The 23903-nt window shown below is 45.6% G+C and overlaps 2 protein-coding genes across 4 annotated transcripts in view; one reads left to right on the top strand and one right to left on the bottom strand.

Annotated features, from left to right (window-relative positions):
* CDCA7L (cell division cycle associated 7 like) overlaps window positions 1-6276 on the top strand; it is a 32941-nt gene extending 26665 nt beyond the window's left edge. For 2 of the 3 annotated variants that reach the window (XM_059712526.1, XM_059712525.1), the window contains exons 5-10: window positions 1519-1590; window positions 1686-1856; window positions 2430-2555; window positions 3341-3490; window positions 4322-4458; window positions 4901-6276. In XM_059712526.1, the coding sequence (XP_059568509.1) occupies window positions 1519-1590; window positions 1686-1856; window positions 2430-2555; window positions 3341-3490; window positions 4322-4458; window positions 4901-4931 (687 nt within the window). In that variant the 3' untranslated portion in view covers window positions 4932-6276. The remainder of the gene's footprint in view (window positions 1-1518; window positions 1591-1685; window positions 1857-2429; window positions 2556-3340; window positions 3491-4321; window positions 4459-4900) is intronic. The other variant, XM_059712527.1, reaches the window with a different exon arrangement.
* DNAH11 (dynein axonemal heavy chain 11) overlaps window positions 5790-23903 on the bottom strand; it is a 206544-nt gene continuing 188430 nt past the window's right edge. The window contains exons 74-82 of the mRNA XM_059712528.1: window positions 23340-23567; window positions 20284-20475; window positions 16919-17038; window positions 12865-13110; window positions 10755-10937; window positions 10566-10681; window positions 8304-8416; window positions 7654-7794; window positions 5790-6192 (exon numbers count right to left, since the gene is read on the bottom strand). Coding sequence (XP_059568511.1) covers window positions 5945-6192; window positions 7654-7794; window positions 8304-8416; window positions 10566-10681; window positions 10755-10937; window positions 12865-13110; window positions 16919-17038; window positions 20284-20475; window positions 23340-23567 — 1587 coding nt within the window. The 3' untranslated portion in view covers window positions 5790-5944. The remainder of the gene's footprint in view (window positions 6193-7653; window positions 7795-8303; window positions 8417-10565; window positions 10682-10754; window positions 10938-12864; window positions 13111-16918; window positions 17039-20283; window positions 20476-23339; window positions 23568-23903) is intronic.

Below are 23903 nucleotides of genomic sequence, written 5' to 3'. Positions count from 1 at the left end.
CCCGAGCAGCTGTTCCCTGGGAGCTCTGGGTTGGGAAGAGGAAGAGACTCCACTGTTTTTAGCCGTCTACCCTGTACCTCGAGCTCATGCCACTTCCACTGTGTAGAGTGAGGTTTTGAGCCGAGAGGAGCTGAACCACTGGCCCATTCCCGGCAGAAGGAAGCTGTAAACAGGTGTTGGGAGCCCACGTAGGAGTGGCCGTGGGCAGGCCAGGCAGGCGTCTTGCAGCCCAGAAACCTGTCTCCTGGGATCGCCTGCTATGGTTTCAGGACATTATCTGAAGGAATGAAACAGGTCTAGGTATTAAAACAAACGGAACTTTATTTTAAAATGTCTTCCCTCGATTAAGGGAACAAAGCGAAATCTGTGTATAGTTCTTCTGCACGTGGTCGGTCAGTGACGGTTGTTAGCGTCATAATTTTGTTTATACAGAATTTTAAAAATCCTACCACGCATAGTCACTTTTAGCATTTTGGTGTATTAATATTTTCTTTTAAAGAAGGGTCATGTAATGATACTGTATATACAATCTTATATGGCAAATAAGTTACGCAAGAAAATAGGAAGCTTGCTTTTGGATGAAATTTACCCAGGGACACGTGTCTTATTATCAGCTAAGGGGAATTTTTAATACTGAGCTGTCTGCCTCTTTAAAATAAGAACTAGGTTCTGCCCGACCTTGTAGTGACTCCCATCCATGTGTGTGAACCTAAAACTAAAAAGAATCCTAGTGAAATGGCACGATTGGCATATTAACGGCTGTTACTTGTTCTTAGGTGTATATTTGGAAATATTTTCGGAATTTTTACCGATGAGAACTTTGGTTTCTTGGAGCTCTAAATAACTGTCAGAATGACCTGGTTCAGCGGTCGCCAACCTTTCGGGCCTCGTGGACCACCAGTTGGCAACCGCTGACCTAGTTGAGCCTTTTCGTTTTGAATGTGAGGAAACTTGGTTCAGGTGTGCAAACCGGTGTCCCAGGCCCCGCTGCTAACGAGGGGCCCGGTCATGATGCTCCAGGCGTTGGCCATTCCAGGGCCGTGTTCACCTTGCCCTGTCCTGGTACAGGAGGAGTAGGCGGAGGTTTTATTACTGTGAGTGATGATCCTGGCATCTCACCTGTCCCCACGAACATCTTTACATGTGAGGTTAAAGCAGTGGTTCTCAACCTTCTGGCCCTTTAAATACAGTTCCTCATGTTGTGACCCAACCATAAAATTATTTTCGTTGCTACTTCATAACTGTAATGTTGCTACTGTTATGAATCGTAATGTAAATATCTGATATGCAGGATGGTCTTATAGGCGACCCCTGTGAAAGGGTCGTTCGACCGCCAAAGGGGTCGCGACCCACAGGTTGAGAACCTCTGGGTTAAAGGGGTAACAACTGTTAAGATCTTATGTAAACTACGTTAGTCAGGTTTCTCACGGCTGCAGACCTGAAGACTCGTGATAAGGTGCTGGGTGAACAAGACTTGGGAATACTTATGTGCCACCCTTTCTTTGTTCCGAACTCCAGCTTGCTCGGTTACTGGCGGAATTGAACTCCGTGCCTGATTTCTTCCCAGTGCGAACCCCGAGCTCGGCTTCCGTAAGTGGCGCTCCTTTTCATTATTTATTCCGATTGCCAGGCGGCTTGTATTCCAGAAGGCACCCAGCTGCACACACCTATGCTCTTGCTTTCAGAAGAAGAAAACCGTGAGGCGGGCCTTCTCGGAGGGGCAGGTCCCCAGGCGCACGAACCCCACCCGGAGCGCGCGGCCGCCTGAGAAGTTCGCCCTGGAGAAGTTCACCGTCTCCGCTGCCCAGTTTGCAGAAGAGTTTTACCGCTTCAGGAGAAGGAAGACAATTAGTGGGGTATTTTTTGACCTTAGTAAACAAGCTACTTTGTCTAAGCCAGCGGTCCGCTAACACAGGTGTTCACCATAGTCGCTCCAGGCGATCTGCAGCAGCTGAGAATTGGCAGTTTATGAGTTCTCCTGCTAAGGGCGGCGCCCGGGAGAGCCTTGGAAGCCTGGAGGAGGAGGAGCATGTGGCTCAGAGCCCCAGCTGGACCTCCGGTGGCCGCAGCGCAGGCCTGGCCAAGGCTCTGGCCCGCTTTGGGGTTTTGCTTGGGGGAAAGGAAAGAGAGTCCTCCTAGCCTCTGTGTTAGGACTGAGGCATTTCAGGGGCCTTCAGGCAGGAGGGAGGAACTCTGGACCCTTCCCATTGGTGGGTTTGGCTGTTCATTGTGGTTAACAACGTCCCTGTCCTCAGAGTTGCCATGGAAGGAGCTTGACACGCCTCAGTGAATGAACATTTCAGGAGAACAGAGGAGGGGCACAGTTAACACTAATGAATGGTGTTAGAACTCTGAGAGTGGGAAATTTAAAAAAAAATGTAACCCCTCAGCATATCTAACGCCGGCTTCCGCTCCGTCTCCTCCCACAGGGGAGGTGCCAGGGCTACCGGCGGCGGCATCGCGTATCTTCCTTTCGGCCCGTGGAGGACATCACTGAAGAGGACTTGGAAAATGTCGCCATAACTGTCCGAGATAAAATCTATGATAAAGTTCTGGTAAGTTAGATAGGACGACAGGGCACATGACTGGGGATTCTCACTGGGACTCCAAGGCACTAGGATTTGAAATCCTGCATTGTTTGTGCACCGTGTTTGGGCGTACACCCCGGACCCTCTCCACAGGGCACCGCGTGGGCTCTGAATTGGAGGGTCAGCTGTCACCGGGGAAGGGGAGGCGGCTCGGAGCAGGAATTCTCATCAGAGGAGAGGTTTGTGTGGAGGCAGGCAGGGGTAGCGTTTAGAAAAACATTTATTTATAGTTGTTCTCTTTTGAACATATACCTTTTTATGTTTTAAACATTGAAAAATATAATGTGCTTTTTGGTTAATATAACCATAGAAACTAAAGTTCGAGAGACTCTTGGGTAGGCGGTGGGTTAAAAGTTCCTCTCAGTGGTAAGCTCTGTGGTGTCTGACACCTTGTAGGTTGGGGATGGGACACGGTCGCAGGCAGTATTAACCTGTGAGGCTTTCCCAGTCACCAGGTCGGAGCTGAGGGATGCTGTTGGGGCGCATGGCACTCGTCGTCACCTGTCCCCCTTCGAGGGCCCTGCCCCTTCCGCGTCGCTGATCATTTCATTCTCCCAGGCTCCCTGCTCCGTCTCATCTGCCCTAATATGCTTCTCTGGCCCCAGAACTAAAAGTGCTTACAGGCTACCGAGGGTGCCATGGTCTACTTGCCTCTAGGAGAGGGGCAAGTGCGGCTTGTGCACAGCAGCGTGGGGCCCTGTGGACATCACCCTGTGCATCCGTGCTCGGCCCTCACCGCCTTCTCCCCTCAGGGCAACACGTGCCATCAGTGTCGGCAGAAGACAATCGACACCAAGACGGTGTGTCGGAACCGGAGCTGCGGCGGCGTGCGGGGGCAGTTCTGTGGGCCGTGCCTGCGGAATCGCTACGGGGAGGACGTGAGGTCGGCGCTGCTGGACCCGGTAGGAGCAGCGTGCGCGTTTGACATGAGTGGTATTGGGGGCGGGGAGCTTGCCAGTGGGGCGCCCTGAACCCTCTCCGTTCTCTCTGCATCTTAAGATGCGGGGGGAAATGAATAGGGTTTCCTTCTGGAAAGGGAGCAGCAGGCTGACCAGTGGATAGGGTAGGAGACAAGGCTGCACTGGGCTTTCCAGGGCCAGCCGAGCTTTCTCACAGGGTCGGGTTCAGCGAGGCACTGCTTTCTGTGTGCCTGGCCCTGCTCTAAGGTTCACATCAGTTAATGCAGCTGACTTTATTTTGGTTGTTAACTCATTTACCCTTATGAAGTAGGTCTGTAACCTCCCTATGCCTGGGTTCCTTCTGTAAAATGAGTAGCATGGTTGGTACATCTGACCTGGAATCTGGGGGTTCTGTGCTCTTCCCCTCTTGTACGGCAGTCATAGGGGTAGATACACCGTCATACCGTCCCTAATTGGCAGATGACTATAAACTGCCACTCAAGTGATGTGATTTAACAACAGGCACACAGATGGGAAGTGGAAACACGAGCATTCACACCCAGGTCTCACTGGTCTTTTTCACCAGAGTCTATGGTTATGCTAGCTGGCCTGTCTAAAACCAACATCTTTCAGTGTTTCTCCATATGTGATGTTGGGTGATCAAACTTTCTGGGCCTTTTTGAGAGGAAGGAGACAGGTTAGATCATCCTCCCCCCCCCCCCCCCCCCCCCCCCGTGACAAGTATGAAAGGGTAGCAGGTGACTAAAGCCTGGAGGAGAGGCCCGCTGAGCCAGGCCTGACACCACGGGGACGCCTGCCGTCATCTCCTCCTAGGGCTGGATGTGCCCTCCCTGCCGGGGGATCTGCAACTGCAGTTACTGTCGGAGGCGCGATGGCCGCTGTGCCACAGGGATCCTCATTCATCTGGCCAAGTTTTACGGTTATAACAACGTCAAGGAGTATCTGGAGAGGTGAGTCTCACAAGTCAAAACAGGTGGCAGACACTCGAGGCAGGTCGTGGTTGCCTCGTTTCAGGCTGATTCTTTCAGTCCACCTGGGATGTAGCTCTGTGCATTGGAGAGACTCGGGCCTGATGTTTTCCCTGTTAGGAAATTTCCTTCTTTGCTAGGATTTTCAACGTGGGGCTACCTATGTAATACAGAAGGGAGTGGATGAGGCAGCCTTAACCCTACTGGTTAGAGAGGAGAGGTTTGGGGGATGTAGGACGACGAGATGGAATTGTGGTTCCCAATAAACTTGAAAAGCACAGTTTGAGAATGAGACGAACCCTGGCTGAGGCCTGCCTCCAGGGTCTGCCACCAATGAAGCAGGAGTCAGGCCTGCTCGGGGCTTTGTGCTCCTCCCCCTCCTATTAATTCCTTATCACACTAACATGCCCTTTCCTTTTCTCAGCTTACAAAAGCAGCTGGTAGAAGATAATTAGGAGGAGGAAGAACCACCAGCCAACTCACCTTTGTGTATTCCAGCAAGACATGCCCTATGTACCATTTGTGCCTATGATGTCTTACAGTTGTGTTTTTATAAAGAAATTCTTTGTAGATCTAAATACTACTTTTTGTTAAGATTGTTTATATGCTTACAAAGATATCTCAGGAAGACAGCTAAGCACCTTGAGGAAATCTTATATACACAGGTGATTAGAAAGCAGTTACAGCGCAGGTAAGTTCCAGAGAAAACATTGTATAAGGAGCTCTTGCCTTAGACGCTGTTTACAGATGCTGCCTTGACCTTTTACCTCCCAGTTAGTAACTCTAGGCCAAGTTGTTACAGCACCTTTAGTTTACCTTATCCTGACCAATCGTTCAAACCACCTAGTGTAACCTCTGCTGGGTGATTGGAAATTTCTATTGCAGAATGTTCCCCTAAATTACAAAGTGCAATTAACCGCAGATGAGAGTACTAGAGTTTTCTGTTTTATTAAAACTTGAATGAACAAAAAGTGGACTGTCACGTTACCGACAATGGAGGCCTCGTAACGTCTGCCTCTTCATTCAGGATTGCCTGCTGCCAGTTGCTTCTATATTTTAAGAGAATGTAAGAGCTAATTTTTAATTTAAAAAAGATTTTGTTTACTTATCTTTCAAGAACTAAAATCCCACTTACTGACCAGGAGTCTTCCAACCCCTTTGTTTTTGAGGTGGTATTTTCACTGGGAGCTTCCTGAAAATGGGAGAGCCACTGTTCTGGGGAAAGCTAAAAATCCATGAACACGTTCTGACTAGGTTTCCAGTAATTCTTCCTACGTTTGCCTCTTTCTCCTCCCCACTTTTTAAGGATGGTGTTTAAGAAAAGTTAATGCACAGTTACTTAAGTTACTTAAAAGTGACAGAAGCTGGAATGTTTTATGCCTCTCAGTAGAATAAATGTGCAGGAGAACAGCGCAATGACAATGAAAAATCCTCACTGTTCGCCCGGCCTGGAGGAGTGAGGTCCCATCTACGCCTCCAGCAGCAGAGCCACGCCTGCCAGCACCCACTTGGCCGTCTTCTCTTTGCTCCTCAGCCTGAAGGTCCAGATGTAGTGGGGGCCCCTCGTTTTGGTCTTGTACACAGGGCACTCATAGGTGTGTTTGGTCTCCTGTCTGTCCATGGGTATGGCTTTTGCAAAGATGACTGGCATCGCCGACGTCAGCTCCTTGAGGCGGGCTTCCGCAATGGTTCCGGACTGGGCGTCCCATCTGGCTCCTGCAGCAAAGAGAACGCAGGGTGGGATGTGTTGGGCCGCGTCTTGTCATGGGTGCAGGCAATAAACGTTCCGGTTTTGTCACGCTGCTGCTTGTTGGTGACTTTCTGACTGAGCTGGGCCAGGACTGAGGTACAGAGGGAGGGTAAGATTCCCTGCTAGCCACGTGCCACACGGTAAGCAGACCATTCCTTGCTCCTGAGCTTAACACCTACACTCTAAGGAAAAGTAAATTTTATAAAAACAGATCCTATCACAATCCAGACACACTAAAGCAGTGGTTCTCAACCTTCTGGCCCTTTAAATACAGTTCCTCATGTGTGACCCAACCATAACATCATTTTCGTTGCTACTTCATAACTGTAATGTTGCTACTGTTATGAATCGTCATGTCAATATCTGATATGCAGGATGGTCTTCGGCGACCCCTGTGAAAGGGTCGTTCGACCGCCAAAGGGGTCGCGACCCACAGGTTGAGAACCGCTGCACTAAAGCAAACTAGTCTGCCCTCCCTGTAAAAGTAACGTGCATTTGAATGCTACAGAGTAAAAGAAGCCTCCATCCAATTCACCACATTCTCTCCCCACGGCCCCTTACCTTACACCACGTTCAGGTACCTCATTCCCATTACCTGCCCTCAAACACGTGTACGTGTGGCACTTGTAAAAAAAAAAAAGGGGCATTTTGGCCAAGACTAGGACAGGCATTTCTGAAAACGTTCTTCAGGTACAAATGCATAGCCAAATAAAATTAGAAAACATTGCATACTCCTCCCCTTAGAGCAGCGGTTCTCAACCTGTGGGTCGCGACCCCTTTGGGGGTCGAACGACCCTTTCACAGGGGTCGCCTAAGACCATCAGAAAATACATGTATAATGACATATTGTTTTTGTGATAAATTACTATGCTTTAATTATGTTCAATTTGTAACAATGAAAATACATCCTGCATATCAGTTATTTACATTACGATTCATAACAGTAGCAAAATTACAGTTATGAAGTAGCAACGAAAATAACTTTATGGTTGGGGGTCACCACAACATGAGGAGCTGCATTAAAGGGTCGCGGCATGAGGAAGGTTGAGAACCACTGCCTTAGAGGTTTACAATGTGCATCAGCTCTTTTAGAGGCTCGGAGAAGTCGTGCAGTAAAAAAGTGGTAGAAGAAAGATTGTGAATTGATTATATTGAAAAGCAAAATAACTTCAATTCAGTGTAGGTTGTAAATGACCCTGTGGTGTTAACATTAGATACATGAGCAAATCTAAGTGAAAGCCATCACCCCAGATGCCTTAAAATAGGGCTCACGTTGGATACACATCTTGGCATTTAATTTTTTAAAAAGCAAGCAATGAGGTAAATACCCACTAATGCGAGCAAATACTGAGAAAGAGTAAACGAAGGGCAAATACTGACTTGAGTGAGGAACAAAGGTCACTCCTTCCTTGCATAGCCTTCCCTACCTTCCATGAAGAGCCCGTGCAGATATGCGCCTTCCCTTGGGGGGTGGCCGTAGTCGTCCTTGTTTTTTTTGGTCACGTCAACCGTCAGGCACATTTTATCCAGCGGCCACGCGTTTTTTCGAGCCGTGGTCTGCATGATTGCTGTGGGAGGGGAAGGCACAGAGTGAATGAATGGTGTCAAGTTGTCCGTAAGGTTCCCAGGAGCCACCAGCAAGCTGAGCATCTCCTGAGGCTGCCCTGGCCCCGCCCAGTGTCGCTGGGCTCTGTGTATTTGCGTGTGGCCACATGAGAGCCCGGGCTGGTACACGAAGGCCTGCAGGACAGCCTCGCAGCTTTTGGAAATGAGCGTTTACTGGAACAGCCGCGCCCATTGGGTCAGTACTGCCTGGTTGCTTGGGCACTGTCGTGGCAGAGACTGTGTGGCCCTTGGCAGAAAACGATTGCTAGAAGGAACCACATCCCACCACACTTGGCTGCTCCTGGGCCTCCTTCCCTTTGCTGCTGTTCTCCTGCCCGGAGCGCCATTTCCTCTGTTGCTCCTGCACCTTTTCTGTCATGGCTACCGCGTGAGGCACGGTGAGCAGGGCGGGGAAGGCTGCCCATGGCGGGATTTCTGCGGGGGGTGCGGTTCTGTGAGCAGCAGACCTTACCAGTTAAGAAGGACTGAGGGTTGAAGAGGCCAGAAAGCCACACCACAGCTGGAAGGGCGAGATCTTGCGTCCAAGTGTCCAGTTCTCGGCATCGCAAGAGGAGGTCATTAAACCTGGTTCATAGAAGGAAGGAAGAAATCAGCTTGCTTTTTATTTTTAGTAAGACAGACATGTCTCAGTAAGATTAAGTCAGTCAACTGTGGGGAGGAGTGGGGGGTGGTGGTAGCAAGGTACCCCACTCAGAACCAGCGAAATCCTTACCTGATGATTTGCAGACTGCTGTCCCTTTAAAGGGGCTAGATTTTTTCCAGCAGAGATTGCGTATCTTACAACTGTTACTATTAGGGACAAGAAACACCGGGGAATGTGGAAGATTTGTCTCCATTACCCAGCAGTTAGTTAGCTCCTCTCAGTGCTATGTGGTGACTGTACACAGGTGATCTGTGAGATCTGGGCTGACAGGGAGCAGGGAGGTACATGCAGGTTGCGTAGGAAGACACAGGAGAGACCCCTCACATGTGTCCGGGTGGGGAGGGGAAGGCTGCGATGATTGTTACTAGATGTGTGTTGCTGGGAAAGGCAGAGAGAGGAGTGGAGCATTTGACAACAGCCTTCCCACATGTGATAATTACCGGAAAGCAGGAAAGGTTATTGTAAAGTTGTTTTATCCATCACATGCCTGGGGTTGGAGAAACTGCTGTTTTTACTCAGGTCCTTGCCTCTCAGCAGCAGTTATGCAAGGGAGGAAGTACCTGCAATTTACCTCTGAGGAAGCATGAACGTCTTTGATAAAATTAGGAGACACGTGAAACCTTGAGTTGGAGGATTAGGGAATGTTAGAGATGGTGGGGAAACAGCACAGAGAAGACAGCCCAGCAGAAAAGCCAGCAATGCAGTTCTCCAGGGTGAGGGCCACTCCAGTTGGCCCTGGATTTTTCTGGGACCTGGTTTGGCTCAGAGTTGCAAGGGAGGCAGGGCCGAATGGGAATCCTCCCCACGAACCCCCTGCTGGGAAGGTCTGCCTGAGACCTGGGTCACCAGGAGGAAAATTCCCGCTAGCTGAGAACACGGCCCAGTGCCCTGCCCCATGTTAAAAACCCCTGATGGAGGGAAAACATACTTGAGGCTCTATAACACAGGAAAAGGGCAAAGGATGGGGAAAGCAGGGATGGAAAAAGACTTTACAGGTTGCTGCAGAGGATAAATACTACAGCCAAACAATTTGCAGTAAGTTTTTTTTTAAAGGGAGTGATTCCTTGTATAAACAAGGTCAAGGATTAGAAGTGATTGGGTAAGGAAAAGGAAATTAAATCGGAAGAGCTCAGAAGTAGAAAAAACTTGTAAAAATTGAAGCAAAAATGATGTAGCATAAGGTAGAACAATTTCAAAAAGCAAAAAATGGAAATAGAAATATTGAAAATAAGATGAAATTTGAAACAACAAATATTTACTAATAACCATCCTAGGAGATTTGAGTTCCAGCTCAGGCAGCTACCAACCACAGACCATTTGTAGCTCCTACTGGGTGGTTGTGGCCTGGAGCAAGCAAAGTCTGAAGCTGGAACTACCAGTGGCAGTGATGGCGAACCTTTTGAGCTCAGCGTGTCAGCATTTTGAAAAACCCTAACTTAACTCTGGTGCTGTGTCACATATAGAAATTTTTTGATATTTGCAACCATAGTAAAACAAAGACTTATATTTTTGATATTTATTTTATATATTTAACTGCCATTTAACAAAGAAAAATCAACCGAAAAAATGAGTTCGCGTGTCACCTCTGATACGCGTGTCACCTCTGATACGCGTGTCATAGGTTCGCCATCACTGACCTGTGGGTTGTTTAGTCATATAAGCCAACAAACTATTTTATTTAAAAACTGAAATTACGAGTCTATAATGACATGAGAGAAATTTCAAGTTGCCTCTCGTGGCCATAACAACAATTCCCCCAGTGTGGGAATTCTATTATCTGCATTTTTCAGATGATAAAATGAGAAATCAGGTCAGATATTTTGTCCAGGCTCAAACAGCTAACAAGGAAGAGGTCGAATTTGAATATTGCTCTGATCTTGACTTTTAATCCATTTTTGCTTTTGAAGTAGGCAACACGTTAGGGAAACGCAATTGAAACTGGTGGTAGTTTGCACACTTACTGAGTTTAGTCAAAGCACAACCTATAGCTCTTTTGGGCTGAATACTTCAGAACAATGAACTAGCATGGAGGCAGACGAAGGCAGTGGGAGCCTGGGCGGGGCAGCTTACCACTGGGCCAGGCCGTAGGTCGATGGGTAAGCCAGTTTGCTCCATGTGTCTGGCACCATGTCGTAACTCAGCGCGGACTGCTGGGCTTCCACTGCAGGTGTCGGCGTCAGCTCCCCCTTGCGGAGAAAGGGGCCGCCTTGTGACTACCTTCCGATGCGGGGAAGCCAGCTCTCACCCATGTCAGCTTACCTTCAAGCCGAGGTCTAACTGCTGGAGTGACACGTGGATTTCCCGCAGGAGGAGGTTCATCCTCTCACATTCTTGGAAGCAAACAAGAACGTAGGGGCTTCTGTTTGAGGTTTTTTGCATGATCTCTGCCATGTTGAACTCTTCTGGGAGTTTCTCCAAGATGTCATCCAAGATGTTCTTCACCTTAAATCACAAACACACAAAGATTTAGCTCCTATTTCATTTTTGGTCACAGTGACTATATAGCTTTGTTTGCTGTTAAGTCCCAGAATATATCATACAACTCTCCCAAAACGCGAATGCATTTAAAAAATGCCTCCCACTCCCAGGAGGTGGGCATTCCCAGGAGTGGCAGTGCCAGCTGCCGTCAGTTCCCACAGGGAGGAGCTACTATTTGCAGTTCATACAGGATTAGCATTTAGGGAACAGAAGAACTGTCATCAACTACACTTCATTGGTATGTAAAAATGCAATCGGGAAGTAGAACCCCAATGTTTAGGCATATTACATTTTGTAATATGTTAATTCAAATAGTCATTTGAAAAGTCACACAAACCAAAGATGTCGTCTAAGCTTGAGCTAATTCTGATGACTCTGATACTGCCCTCTAACATATCTTAAAATTTGGGGAACAATTTGGTCAACATTTTCAACGAGAAGGTCTCTATCTTCTCTTACTGTTGCCCTGAAGAAATGAAAGATTTAACATTGGAGACACGGATGTGTGTGTAGTTCTCCGAGGTGCGTATTTACTCTATCTAAGCCACTTTACCGAGCTGTGGAAAACCAACAAATACCTACAATGGACAGAAGACCTGAGTATTGCCTGTCTTCAGCCTCAGACACTTTCCCTCTTTCCTTGATTTCTCAGATTACTGCCCATGGTGCTGACACCATGCTTGCAATTTGCTTTAGCACCCTGGCAGGTAACTTGTCAGGTTCTGAAATCTTAAACTCATTTATAATAGCGGTAGAGAGTCTGAAACACAGGGTAGTCTGGAAGTTTGGTAAAAGAATGGCCTTTGGAATCAGCTCGAATTTGGTTTCCTTCACTGGCCCTTTTTAGCCGTTGGGCTTTGGGATGTCGCGTAAGCTTATCTCTGAAATAAGGGTCTGGATACTATCCTGAGCACTTTCTTCAGTGCCCTGAGTAAGCACTCAATAGATGGTTGTTGCTACAATCTTTTTGCCTATCTGGGGTGTTGAGGCATCTTTGCCTCATTTGCTTTGCATTTTCTGGTTGAATGATCAGCTTCCTTGTTGGAAAGACTGAAATCCAAAAACTAGATGAAAACCTCGTCTACCTCCCTGCTTCTATTCACAACTATACCTTTCCCCAAATGGATGAATTTTTACCTTGTTCATTTTCTTAAAAAAAAAAAATCTAACATTCACATGGAAGCTGTTAGTATATAGAACACGATACCCTGCAACACATCCTGTAGTTTCTAAATTACAAATAAGTTTCTCAACAAATGGCCTTATGGCAATAAGTAATTGAAAAACTTTAAAAAATAACACGGAAAGTTCCTGGGGCCTTGCTATAATACGATCTGATGGCTAGTGTGCTAACATTATGTCCTTTGCTCCAGCAATTCCACTTCCGAGTATGAGTATTATGAGTGGATATTTTGGGGAACCACCTTTGTTTATGGACAAAAGACTATACAAGGATGTTCATGGCTGTGATATACATAATAGAGAAAAACTAGAAGCCACCCAAACGTCCATCCTACACAGGTTAAAGAACTGTACATTGGTCAGTGCACACATGGATGAAACGCACAAATGTAATGTGCAATGGAAGGAGCCACACATTGAGCACATGGCTGTATGGCTGTGTGTGTGTCTGAAGTTCAAACGCAGGCAAAGCAAGCCTATGGTGATAGAGAGATGGAGAGCAAGGCTACCCCTGGGCTGGAGGGGAGGGTATATTGCCCAGTAAGGAGCATGAGTAGCCTTCTGGAGTACTGGAAATACTCTGTATTTTGGTCTGGGTGGTTATACGGGTATATGCCAAGGTAAAAACCCACGGAGTTGTACACTTGGGTCCGTGCACTGCGCTGTGTATACATTAGGCCTCAATAGCGAAGACAAGACCGACCCTCACCTTGTCTTCTGTGGACGGCTCCAGCTCCTGGCTGACGAGTGCTTTCCTGGGCTGCGTCTCCAGCAAAGTTCTGAAGAGAGTGTTGGACGTCACTGTCAGAAACTCTATTTCCGCGTTTGGGTGCAGGCCGTACAGCGTGGGGCTTTCTGGAGGAAGCGTCTCCTCGACGTACTGGTGGTAGCCGGAGTAATCTGATAGGTTAGGGGGCGCTGCAAAGCCTGGTGCCAGCAGAAGCTCATCTTCAATCTTCCACCACAAAGGAGAAATCGGTTATTCCACACAAAAGGGGCATCCATCAGCCCTGGCTGGTACAGCTCAGTGGGTAGAGCATCTTCCCACCCACTGAAGGGTTGCAGGTTCAATCCCCAGCCCTGGTCGGGGCTCGTGGGAGGCAACCAATCGATGTGTGTCTCTCATGGATGTTTCTCCCCTGCTCCCTCCCTCTAAAAAAATAAATAACTGGGCATTCATCTTTGCTTCCTAAACACTGAGAAACTGCTAAGCAGTCCCAGTACACCACTGGATAGCAGGCTCTCTCAAAATATTTCGCAGCTCTTTCATAATTGATCATTCTGCTCTGTGGATGGCACCGACATGACCTCTGGGTGAAGCATAGGCACTCCATGTTGTTCCCGTAAACCTCTATGCTGTAAAAACTGCTGTTTGAAATTTTCTACTAAACATAGATGGTCCTTTGCTCTGTGAATTAACTCTGCTATTCTCGGCTTCTGTAAACATGCTTGCTTGAATAATAGGGAAAATAAGCTCAATGATCTGGCCTTGCAAGCCGCTCTGCTGACAGAAGGGTCTGGTCCATCGCTGGTTACTCACATGCCAGGTGTCTTTTAGTTACCTGAATTGTGTTGTGCTTAAGGTTACAAGCTTCCTGCAAAATATCTCCCAGTACATAGGGCTCTTTGTAAAACCTGCAAAAGGTCCGGAGCCCCATATTTAGGAGACAAAGAAACCGGGAGGGTATAAAGGGAAAGCTTCCTCCATGGTGCTTTGCTCAGACTCTGGAGATAACTCCTCGGAGACTACCCGCGTAATAAAGACTCCAAATTTGGCTTACTGATTAAGGCGTCCTCTGTTTAGCTCACTGATTTCCAATATAACATGGGGAGGAGTCCAAGGAACACACTTGAGGCCGATCCCTAAGAAGACTCAGTCTGAAGTTTGCCTGGGGGAGCGGGATACACACACAGCCAGGGAACAGCTGAGCCACCCTGTTTACTGGCCACGTGGACACATGCTTCTGGTCCTTGGTTCTCCCAAACAGCCCCATTTTGCGTAACCTGCCCAGGCAGACGTTTGATGTTAATATTAACTCTGACTTCATTTCAGCTATGCTTTCCCAGGACACACACTTTTCATAGCCCCGCTTCAAATGGCATGCTGCACGTGAACTTTATGAACAGGGACTTGAGTTCTCCCTCTGCTTTCAGGACCCTGCAAAGGCTTCGTACTCAAGAAGCTCTGTGAACCCTGCTTCAGCCCAGGCCTGCCCCCTGCCCACTCCAGGGCGTTTATGAAAAGCTGCTTCCTGCTGATGGGCCTGGGTCGCAGAGCTCTCTGCACGTGGCATCTGTCTTGCACGTGGGGGAGGGCCGTTTGAAAAGACTGTTACGCCTGAAAGAATCAAGAGTTCTAAACAGACATTGCTCTCGAGAAGATGCTCAATACCATAATATTTAGGGAAATGCAAGTCAACACAGCTCCATACACTTCACACGCACCAGGAAAAGGCAAAGGATATGGGCAGTAAACGTGTTGGCAAGAATGTGGAGAGAATAGGGTCCTCATACGTGGCTGGTGGCTACAAAATGGTGCAGCCACTTTCGGAAATCGAACCAGCGACCCTTCGGTGCACAGGATGATGCCCAAACAACCGAACCACACCAGCCAAGGCTAATTTCACCAAAATAGTTTTTAAAATATGACAACTTTCAGGTCACTAAATACCTTATTTTGCAGAAGTAGTTTAATGTATTACTTGTATTGCATTGCCAAGTACATGCTGCACATGAGAGAATATTAATAATTTCCTAACTTTGAGACACTCTAAGGCTCACTGCCATCAGGGAACCCTCCCTGAGTGCAGATGCATTTATCCAACCAGGAACTCACCCATCCTAACAGGACAATGTCACAGAGTATTCTGAGCAGCATAACTTGAAACCCCGTGTCATTGGTTGCTTTCTGGGCATAGTCCAATCCAATGCAAGCAAAGATACCCATTTCCAAATAAGTTAACCAATGAGAGAAGTGGCAAGAAGACCCCGGCAGGTGCTGAAGTGTTAGATCAAGTTCCCAATACTATAAACAGCATGAGCAGAAAACGTCTGCACGAGAACAGAATCCCTGGGTCCTACAGCCTCTGCCACGGAGTCACCCTGGCTTGACCTTCCTTTGGTGAGTTGAACAGGTAGGTAGTACTGTCCAGGGAGGATGTGAGATTTTTGCAGATGAAGCCTTCCCATCCTGAAAACCTCGCCAGATCTGCACCAAAATTTTTTAAAGGGCTAGCACACTCCTGGAATGCTCCCCCCGACCCCCCAGGCTCTATTGTCTGTATTTATTTTACAATTATTTGAATGGGAGTTCAGACTTGTGAAGGTTCATGGACGGTCTCGCTTGGCAACAGTAATTCGCTCCTTACATCAGTGTGAGCTTCTCACTCTGCCCCCGACCTCGACCATCATGCCAAGAAATCAGCCTCCGTAAAGGTCACGTTCTACCCCAGTTTCTCTTTCCCGTCTCCATGGTAACCTGCTCCAGACCTCTTCTGAGGAGTCACTTGGGTTGTGTTAGATTGAAAGTGTCTCTCTGACCTGTGAAATTCCGCTCACTTGGAACTCAGGAAAGACCAGGTGACTCACTGGCAAGAGAAACTAACTTAAGGAATGGTCACATGGCAGGAAATTATCCCCTCCCCCTCCCCCCGCATTGTTCCCAAATTGTTTAACATGATGAAAAGTAGTAAAAAAGAACCTGTGCCCCATTTTCTAAATCAGACTGCAACACACCCTGTTTTCTAATACACAATTATTTCTCAAAGGGGACTCACGGAAGGTGATCGAAACTACAGAATGTTTTTATGAGACGCAGTCCTCAGAGAAATGATAAACAGGAGGTTGCTCAAACTGTTTTTAAAAAACGGCGCTGCTCTAAACACAGTTGGTGTCTTGTCCGACGGGGAGTAGAGATAACATGATGGAGCGCTTCCGGGGTTTCCAAGAAATAACCATGCGATGGCCATGAACTCGGAAACCATTTGAGAGAGAGAGCATGGGAGTAGTGTGGCCACCGCTCACGGCTGCTTCACTGTGCGAAACAAGGACTGGGTCCTTTGGCCAGAAAGCACAGCCCTGGTCATGAACCACATGGGCGTTTGGTCTACACGGACCCAGGGTTAGAAAGATGAGAAATGGGCAGCGGGTGCCTCCTCTCTCAATGCCAGTACAGGCGTGCTCTTCCTGTGCCTCACAGAAGGAAGAGCTGGGTTCCCCACCGCATTTCTCCTGAGCACGTATTCAGTCAGGGGTTAGAAGACTCCATGGCTTCTGTGACAGGGGAAAACGGTAAATTTCACTAATTTCAGTCCTCCAATTGAAATCAATACACCCGTCTTCAGGCTAGAGCGCTTGCCCATGTTCACTGAGTGACCTGGGGCCAACTACTGGGTCTCAGTCTTTTTGTCTATAAAATGGGGTAACTGCCAGTTCTGCACACCTCACCCAGCTATTCCGAAGGCCAGTGAGTCAGTGTGTGTGCGATTGCTTCCCCTGGGCACAGAAACCACCTGTCATAACACAGATTCTGGTCCTCTATGTCTGGGATGCGGCCCAAGACCCTGCATTTCGAACACATTTCCAGCTCCCATGAAGGTGAGCCAGAATGCACTCACAAAAAGCCAGGAATCCTCAATAACATTTAAGAATTATTTATACAATGACATTTTCAGAGTTACATTGTAGCCTCCACATATATACCTCTGTGCAATAATAATTCTTACCAGAAGTTTCTCCTCAGTGAATTTTTAAAAATGTCTTACCAGAGATGGATTCATGAATTCCTCTAAATACACCCGACACAGCCTGCGATCCCAGTCATCTGTGATGTGGCCCCCATACATGATCTCACCAAAAAGATAGCGGAGGTCTTCCCATGGGACCTGGGGGGGAAGATCACGCAAATGTTCACTTCCAGGCCCAGGGCATCCGCATGTGTACACTTGGTACGTGACATGGGGGTGTCCTCCCAAGAAACACATTTTGAATAAGTGGTACCCAAAGTAAATGGCCTTAATATGGTATGTGATGATCAATATTCATCATTTTTTAAACTGATGAAATTAAAAAGTCCACATACAGACCTTGAGCATATTTTGACCCTTCTAATAAATATTTTCTGTTGATCTTAGCATGTTTTGTTTTAAATGTCACACGTAAAATTGCTTATTGTAATAGTTCTGGGCAGAAAATGAAATGGACCACTTAACACTTTTAATCAAGTCTTTCATAACTGTCCCCCATGAGGTTGACCAGTAGTTTTATCCTATTTCCAATGAGCCTTGTACAGGATTGAGATAGAAATCAAGGGGAGAAAGAGAGGAGTTGACAATATATATATGTGTGTGTGTGTGTGTGTGTGTGTGTGTGTGTGTGTGTGTGTGTGTGTGTGTATTTATATTTATATAGTATTTTTTCCTTTAGGGAGAGAGGAAGGGAGGGAGTGAGAAACATCAGTGTGAGAGCAACATCTATTGGCTGCCTCCTGCACATTTCCCACCCGGGATCGAGCCTGTTGACGGGCGGCAGGCACATGCGCCTCCACAAGCCCCTCTAACACAATGACCCCTCAACTGCCCCCCCTCAACCACCCCCACTCCCCACAGGCTCACGGCTTAGAGCATTGGCCTTGTAAAAGACCTCCAGAAACTGTCCAGGCTTCTGCACAGACTTTCTTGAGAGAATCATTTCCAGTGTTTTAATACATTCAGTGGAAATTCATTAACACTGGGCTTTTTATGCAGATTCTAGAGCAAACTGAATCAGTCCTAGAACATGTTATGCAGGGGGAGTATACACACACAAAAGCTCATCCAAAAATCATGAGAGGGTATTGGCTCACAGGGCCTTGGACATACGACATGTTTTTATGATCTAGCTCAGGAAAAGAAAACCCCAAAATAATTTGAGTTGGGGTGTAGTTTGAATCCTGTCAACCTCCAGAAGTTCATGCAAACCAACCCCCTTGCCACGGATTGATTTGAGGGCTTGTTTTATGGCACGACTGGCCTACCTACTAGTTTAGGGGTTGTAACTAATGACTGTGCCATGTTTTATTCAAGAAATCACTCTGTCTCCTCTGTATTTGGCCTCGCAGTGGTTTGCAGTCTCTCTTTGCTACCCTTTAGCTTCCTCTGGGTTTGCAAAACATGCCAGTTTGTGATGAAGCCTTTCTAGACAGGAACCTTTATACCCTCGGGGGCAATACACCGCCTCCCAGCAGTTCAAGTAAGAACTTAATTATAGCCTTCCTCTGTTGCATGATGTGACGGAACAAGTAAAATTGCTTCAGCTAGTCCAGTGTACTAGCTACAAGTTTATGTGAATTTGAATAAATGAGCCTCAAATATGTCTCTCTTTTAAGCCAATTTGATGTGAATGAAAAATAAAAGAGAAGGGACTAGACTGTACCACGCTCTCTCTCTCTCAACCACCCCATGGACTATCTTCCATAAAAGACTTCTTAATTTTATTTCTCTTGCTGATTACATTTCATTCACGGCCGCTATGCATCTTACCATCCAGTATGTATCTCCCTCAAGGTTTTAATCAGCTAGGGAGTCTGTCCATTTTAATAACCAATTCTCTTTCCTCAAATTCTGATCTGCATTTTACAGATTCCTTCCTGAAAGGGGTGTCTTGTACAACCAAACTATGTGCACATTTTAACTTAATTCACCAATGCTTGTCACTTGCTTTGCGATGTGTAGCAAATGACTCAGATCAAGACATCTGAGAGACAAGCGAGTGTGTTAAAAACCTAAGGTTGGCCCTGGCCAGTGTGGCTCAGTGGGTTGAGCGACATCCTAAGCACTGATAAGGTTGCCAGTTCTATATCCAGTCAGGGCACATGTCTGGTTGCAGGCTCGGTCCCGGGTGGGAAATGCGCAGGAGGCAGCCAATAGATGTTGCTCTCACACTCATGGGGGACAGTTATGAAAGACTTGATTAAAAGTGTTAAGTGGTCCATTTCATTTTCTGCCCAGAACTATTACAATAAGCAATTTTACGTGTGACATTTAAAACAAAACATGCTAAGATCAACAGAAAATATTTATTAGAAGGGTCAAAATATACTCAAGGTCTGTATGTGGACTTTTTAATTTCATCGATTTAAAAAATGATGAATATTGATCATCACATACCATATTAAGGCCATTTACTTTGGGTACCACTTATTCAAAATGTGTTTCTTGGGAGGACACCCCATGTCATGTACCAAGTGTACACATTCTGACAGTAGTCAAATCACCTTTGAAGTGTGAAAAAACCTGGATAACAAAAATCGTGACAATGGACATGAAAGGACATAAAACAGTCACTTGTACACAGGGAAATGGATGAGTTGTTTTAAAAACCTCTTATAGAGATTGTGGCCTAGAGCACGCCTGGGTGGTTCTGACAAATATATCTCAAATTTCACTTAATGGAAAAAGTCCCCCTTCTGAGAACTAAGCCAGAACATTCTTACAAATGGCTCCTTTCTGAAGTGCAATTGTTGGGTTTATAAGAGTTTACACAAATGTTCTTGATGAAGCATTGCCGTTCCCATCTGTAAAACACATTTGAGCTACAAAATAAAATCATTCATCTACCTTTAACTTCAAATCAAGGGGAACATTACTGGGAAAGTCACAACAAGGTGGCATCCTTAATACATAATAATGACATATGCAGGAAATGCACCATTATTTATCCTGGTGACGCGCTGTAAATTGATTCCATCATCAGGACTAATTGTAGTGATTATTAATGCAGTGTTATGAACTGTCAGAATTGCTGTATGTAATTACATTTGTGCAAATGCTTCATTACCTGCCTAATGAATCTGGCATCCATGCACATGTAAACCACTGTTTTTGTTAACATAATGAAGGACATTTTTTTTTTTTTTGCACGAAGCTGCTGATGTAGAACTGGTTTGACCTATCTTCCGAAATCCAAGCATCCACACTGCCAGGAAACCTTTGATCTGGTTTATTTTCACACTCAGCAGACGATGCGTAGCGAGTGTCAGCCATTTCAATAATAGCTTCCAAAGAGAAATTACGGTCCGTTTTGATAGTGCCCAAAGCCTGACAGATTCAACCCACGCCTCGGAAGAGGTTATCTGCCCACTGGCACTTACGTTCGGGTTTGCCTCTAGGTAGTTGTAGAGGACGTCGGCGCAGATGGTGAGGTCCCCGGGATTGAAGGGATAGCGGCGGCTCCAGCCCTGGGGGCCGAACCTCAGTCTCCCAGCAACACAGGCGTGGAAATAGCACAGGGCGAAGAGGATGCTTTTAAACTCCTGCTCCTTGGAGCACACTTCGAGTGTATCCTGGGAGGAAAGGAAAACGTTCCATTACCCACCTATATGGTTTCCAAGGGCAAGGGTCCGAGTTCTCAATGATCCTGTGAAGGACTTGGAGGGAGATCTGGGATAGAGATGACGTGCAGTTTTTAGCAGGGTGTGTCCTAGGAGAGCATCATAGGAGACTGTCTGTTTCGCATTTGCCAGTCTGCTGATGGAAGAGGAACACTTTTCTTTTGCTTTAGCTGTTCTTCTGAATGCTTCACTAGAAAAGACAATGCATTTTACTATACTGCTTGACATCATTCCCCCCTGCAAAACTATCCTTGTCAAAGTTGGGTAACAAATATTTAACTCCAAATACTATTTGTCCCTGGTTTCATCGTGATACAGAATATATGGGCACTGGGCCAGCCATCAAAAGACTACTTCCCAGCCACCCTTGAAGCCAGATGCACTACATAACCAAGTTCTTGCCAACAGAATTTGAGCAGAAGTTATGTGTCTAATTTAGTCCTCTATTTAAAAGGAAATTGTTTGCCTTGGTTGTCGCTCTTTTCCTTCTGTAGGCTAAAACTAGTGATGGTTGGACACTCATAGAAGTCAGATTTAGGACTAGCAGAGGCACCCATCAGCGTGGGTGTGTGGCAGATCTCGTGGACAGAGCTGCCAGTTATATATGAGAGAAATTACCTTGTTTGAATCACTATAATTTTGTGCTGACCTCCACAAATACAATCACCAAGACCAATGGCTTCCTTCCAATGAACTAGAAATAAAATTCATTGCTGGGATGATAGAATGGCATATAGAAGATTAAAAAAATATATACCCCCTAGACTGTAAAAATTTTTTTTAATGCAGAAGGAAAGTTGAGTCCTGGTATGTTACATGGATATGGTCATGGCCCCAACAGCCAAGAAATTAAAAGGTAAAAAAGAGCCGACTGATTTATGGTTTAGAGGTAGTACCTGACCCACCTTCAGATTTGGCAGTTGTCTGAGGCGAACAGGAAAAGTCAAGGACGACTCCTTCCGCTGAGGTTGGGCAGCAGCAGAAAACAAGGCCAAATCTGTACCTTCCTGCCTTGTCCTTTAAAATGGCCAAAGGACAGCCAGTCGGACAACCGGGGCCACCTACAAAGATGCTTAGCATCCTCGGGTGGGGGAGGATTTCAGAGCTGGTCTCCCGGGGGACTTCTGGTAAAAGTTGAAACCAAGACTAGATTCGTTCTCTGGTCCAGGAGAGCTTTTTAGTTTCTTTCTGTATCACTTTCATCGGAATCCAGGGCTACCACCAAATACAGCTCTAGAATTGGCCCGGCCACATACTAGGAAGCTTAAGGGGTTTGAAAATATACAACCCTTAAAAATAGCTTTCCTACAACTATACATCAAATAAGAGGCCACCTTGTGAAGGCAGAAAAGAGAAACCATATAATTAGAATTAATTTTGAAGGATATAAAAATATACTACTGTTGGTAAGAAATTTGTAGGGGACCAAATAGAAGTATCAAACTTTTATTTAGGAATTATAATCTAATAAACTTTTATTTAGGAGTTATGATCTAAGAAACTTTTATTTAGGAGTTATGATATAGGTTACCTAACACCCTACAGGGTTGTTGACAACTTTGTGGTGACACACAGGAGCTCTGAATGACCTAACTCCAGAAATCTCACATGGTAGAAATAATTTTTAACCTTGTTTAAGCCACTGTTTTTTTTATACTTCTGATAAGTGGCCAACCACAATTCTGATAAAGAGGGGCTGTGAACCTCGTCACAGATAGCTAGGGAGCACAGGTTAATTCCTGTGAACTGCATAATCTGAATTAAAGACAAGTCTTGTTTTCTAGTTTAACATCATTCATAAAAGACTCTCTAAAATTTTAGGTTTTCTTTACAGTTTCCATTTGTGTGTTTAGTTTTGGCCAAAGGAGGTTTGTTGGGAAGTTCATTTAGTGAATCACTTTGATTTTGCTACTTATGATCAAATTTTGTCTTAATATTTCAGAACATCCTTTCCACTAGATAATAACATACTCCTTGAAATTCTTAAGAATCTTGCCAATAAATGTCACCCTCAATTAATAAAAATGGCTTTCTAGATAGCAATGAAAAGGACTGATACTTTCACGAATACACTAGAACTGGTGGTTTTTAGCTGGAGGACTTCATGCATAGGCTTGGGGGATCTATTTATCCCTATGACTATACACAACACATTTTGAAAATGTGCATTTTATTAGACTATCAAAGGGGTCCTTACCAAAACAAAACAAAAACAACAACAAAAAAAACAAAAACAAAAAAACACAAAAGCTGAAGGACAAATGTACTGAAGCATAATTGTTAAAGAAATGCTCACTTTTCACCAATCAAGACAATTGTTTTAGGAAGTTAGATAAAACCCTCTTTCAATATATCAAACTCCTCTTTTGTACTTACTATGAGAATGTCATAACAGCCAGAAATTATAAATTGAGGGGCAATTAAAAAACAAATACATGCCCACCGTTGTTCACAAAAAAGCATATTGCAAATGTGTAACTGATCCGTTTTTTTGAGTCCCTTCTGTTTACAGTCTTTTGTGTTTGCATATGCTACAAACTACTCAATTGTTTAAGTAATTAACTGTATTCTTCAAAACTATAGTCTTAGATAGCTAATTATTATAATTCCTTCATAAGGAATTGGTTTGGGTATTGACCCAGAAGGTACTAGAGAAAAAGTTAAGCACAGACGTACTCACACACTCACATTCACACTCATACACTCACACCAAGATTCACTTTATCCCTCTGTACACGTTTCATGAGCAGATGATGGTTCCACCATCTTGGGAGAAGACCCTGACTTAGTGTCAGACCCGACTTCTCCTTTCTTACCTGATCAAAGTTGTAGAGAGCAGCATGTAAATTGGCCAGCATTCCTGTGGGGGGTTCGTTAGTGATCTTGATGGAATTTTCCAGGAGTCCCTGTGGGATGATGTGTTCACTTGGTGTGGGTGCAGTCTCGGCGCTCATGAAAACCCTGTAATCTCTGTGGCTTCCTTGGCTGAATCTTTCAAGGAGTTTCTCTAAGGTTCCCAGCCACTTGGCCACCAAGTGGACATTCTGAAAGATAGTATGATTTGTAATTCCTGTGAAACTCAAGTCTATTACTAAAATTATAGGATTACAATAATTTTTTTTCTATATATCAATGTGTTGAACACTCAGAGAACCATGATGTAAATGTTCCTTTATTATCATGTTAGGAGAAAAAAACAAACCAAGAAATAAATTTAAACAATGAACACATCAAGTGATCCAAGTCAACACAAGTTGTCTTTATAAACCCAAATCTCCTTCCAACACACTTACCTGCTTCCAACACCCACCCATCACTTCTGAGATGGAGTTGCCCAATACTCTTCTTTGTTAAAGTCCAAACTCAATTACTGAGACTTA

The sequence above is a fragment of the Myotis daubentonii genome, chromosome 10 (genome assembly GCF_963259705.1).
Source record: "Myotis daubentonii chromosome 10, mMyoDau2.1, whole genome shotgun sequence".
Lineage (NCBI taxonomy): Eukaryota > Metazoa > Chordata > Mammalia > Chiroptera > Vespertilionidae > Myotis > Myotis daubentonii.
This window is presented reverse-complemented; position numbering and strand designations above follow the sequence as displayed.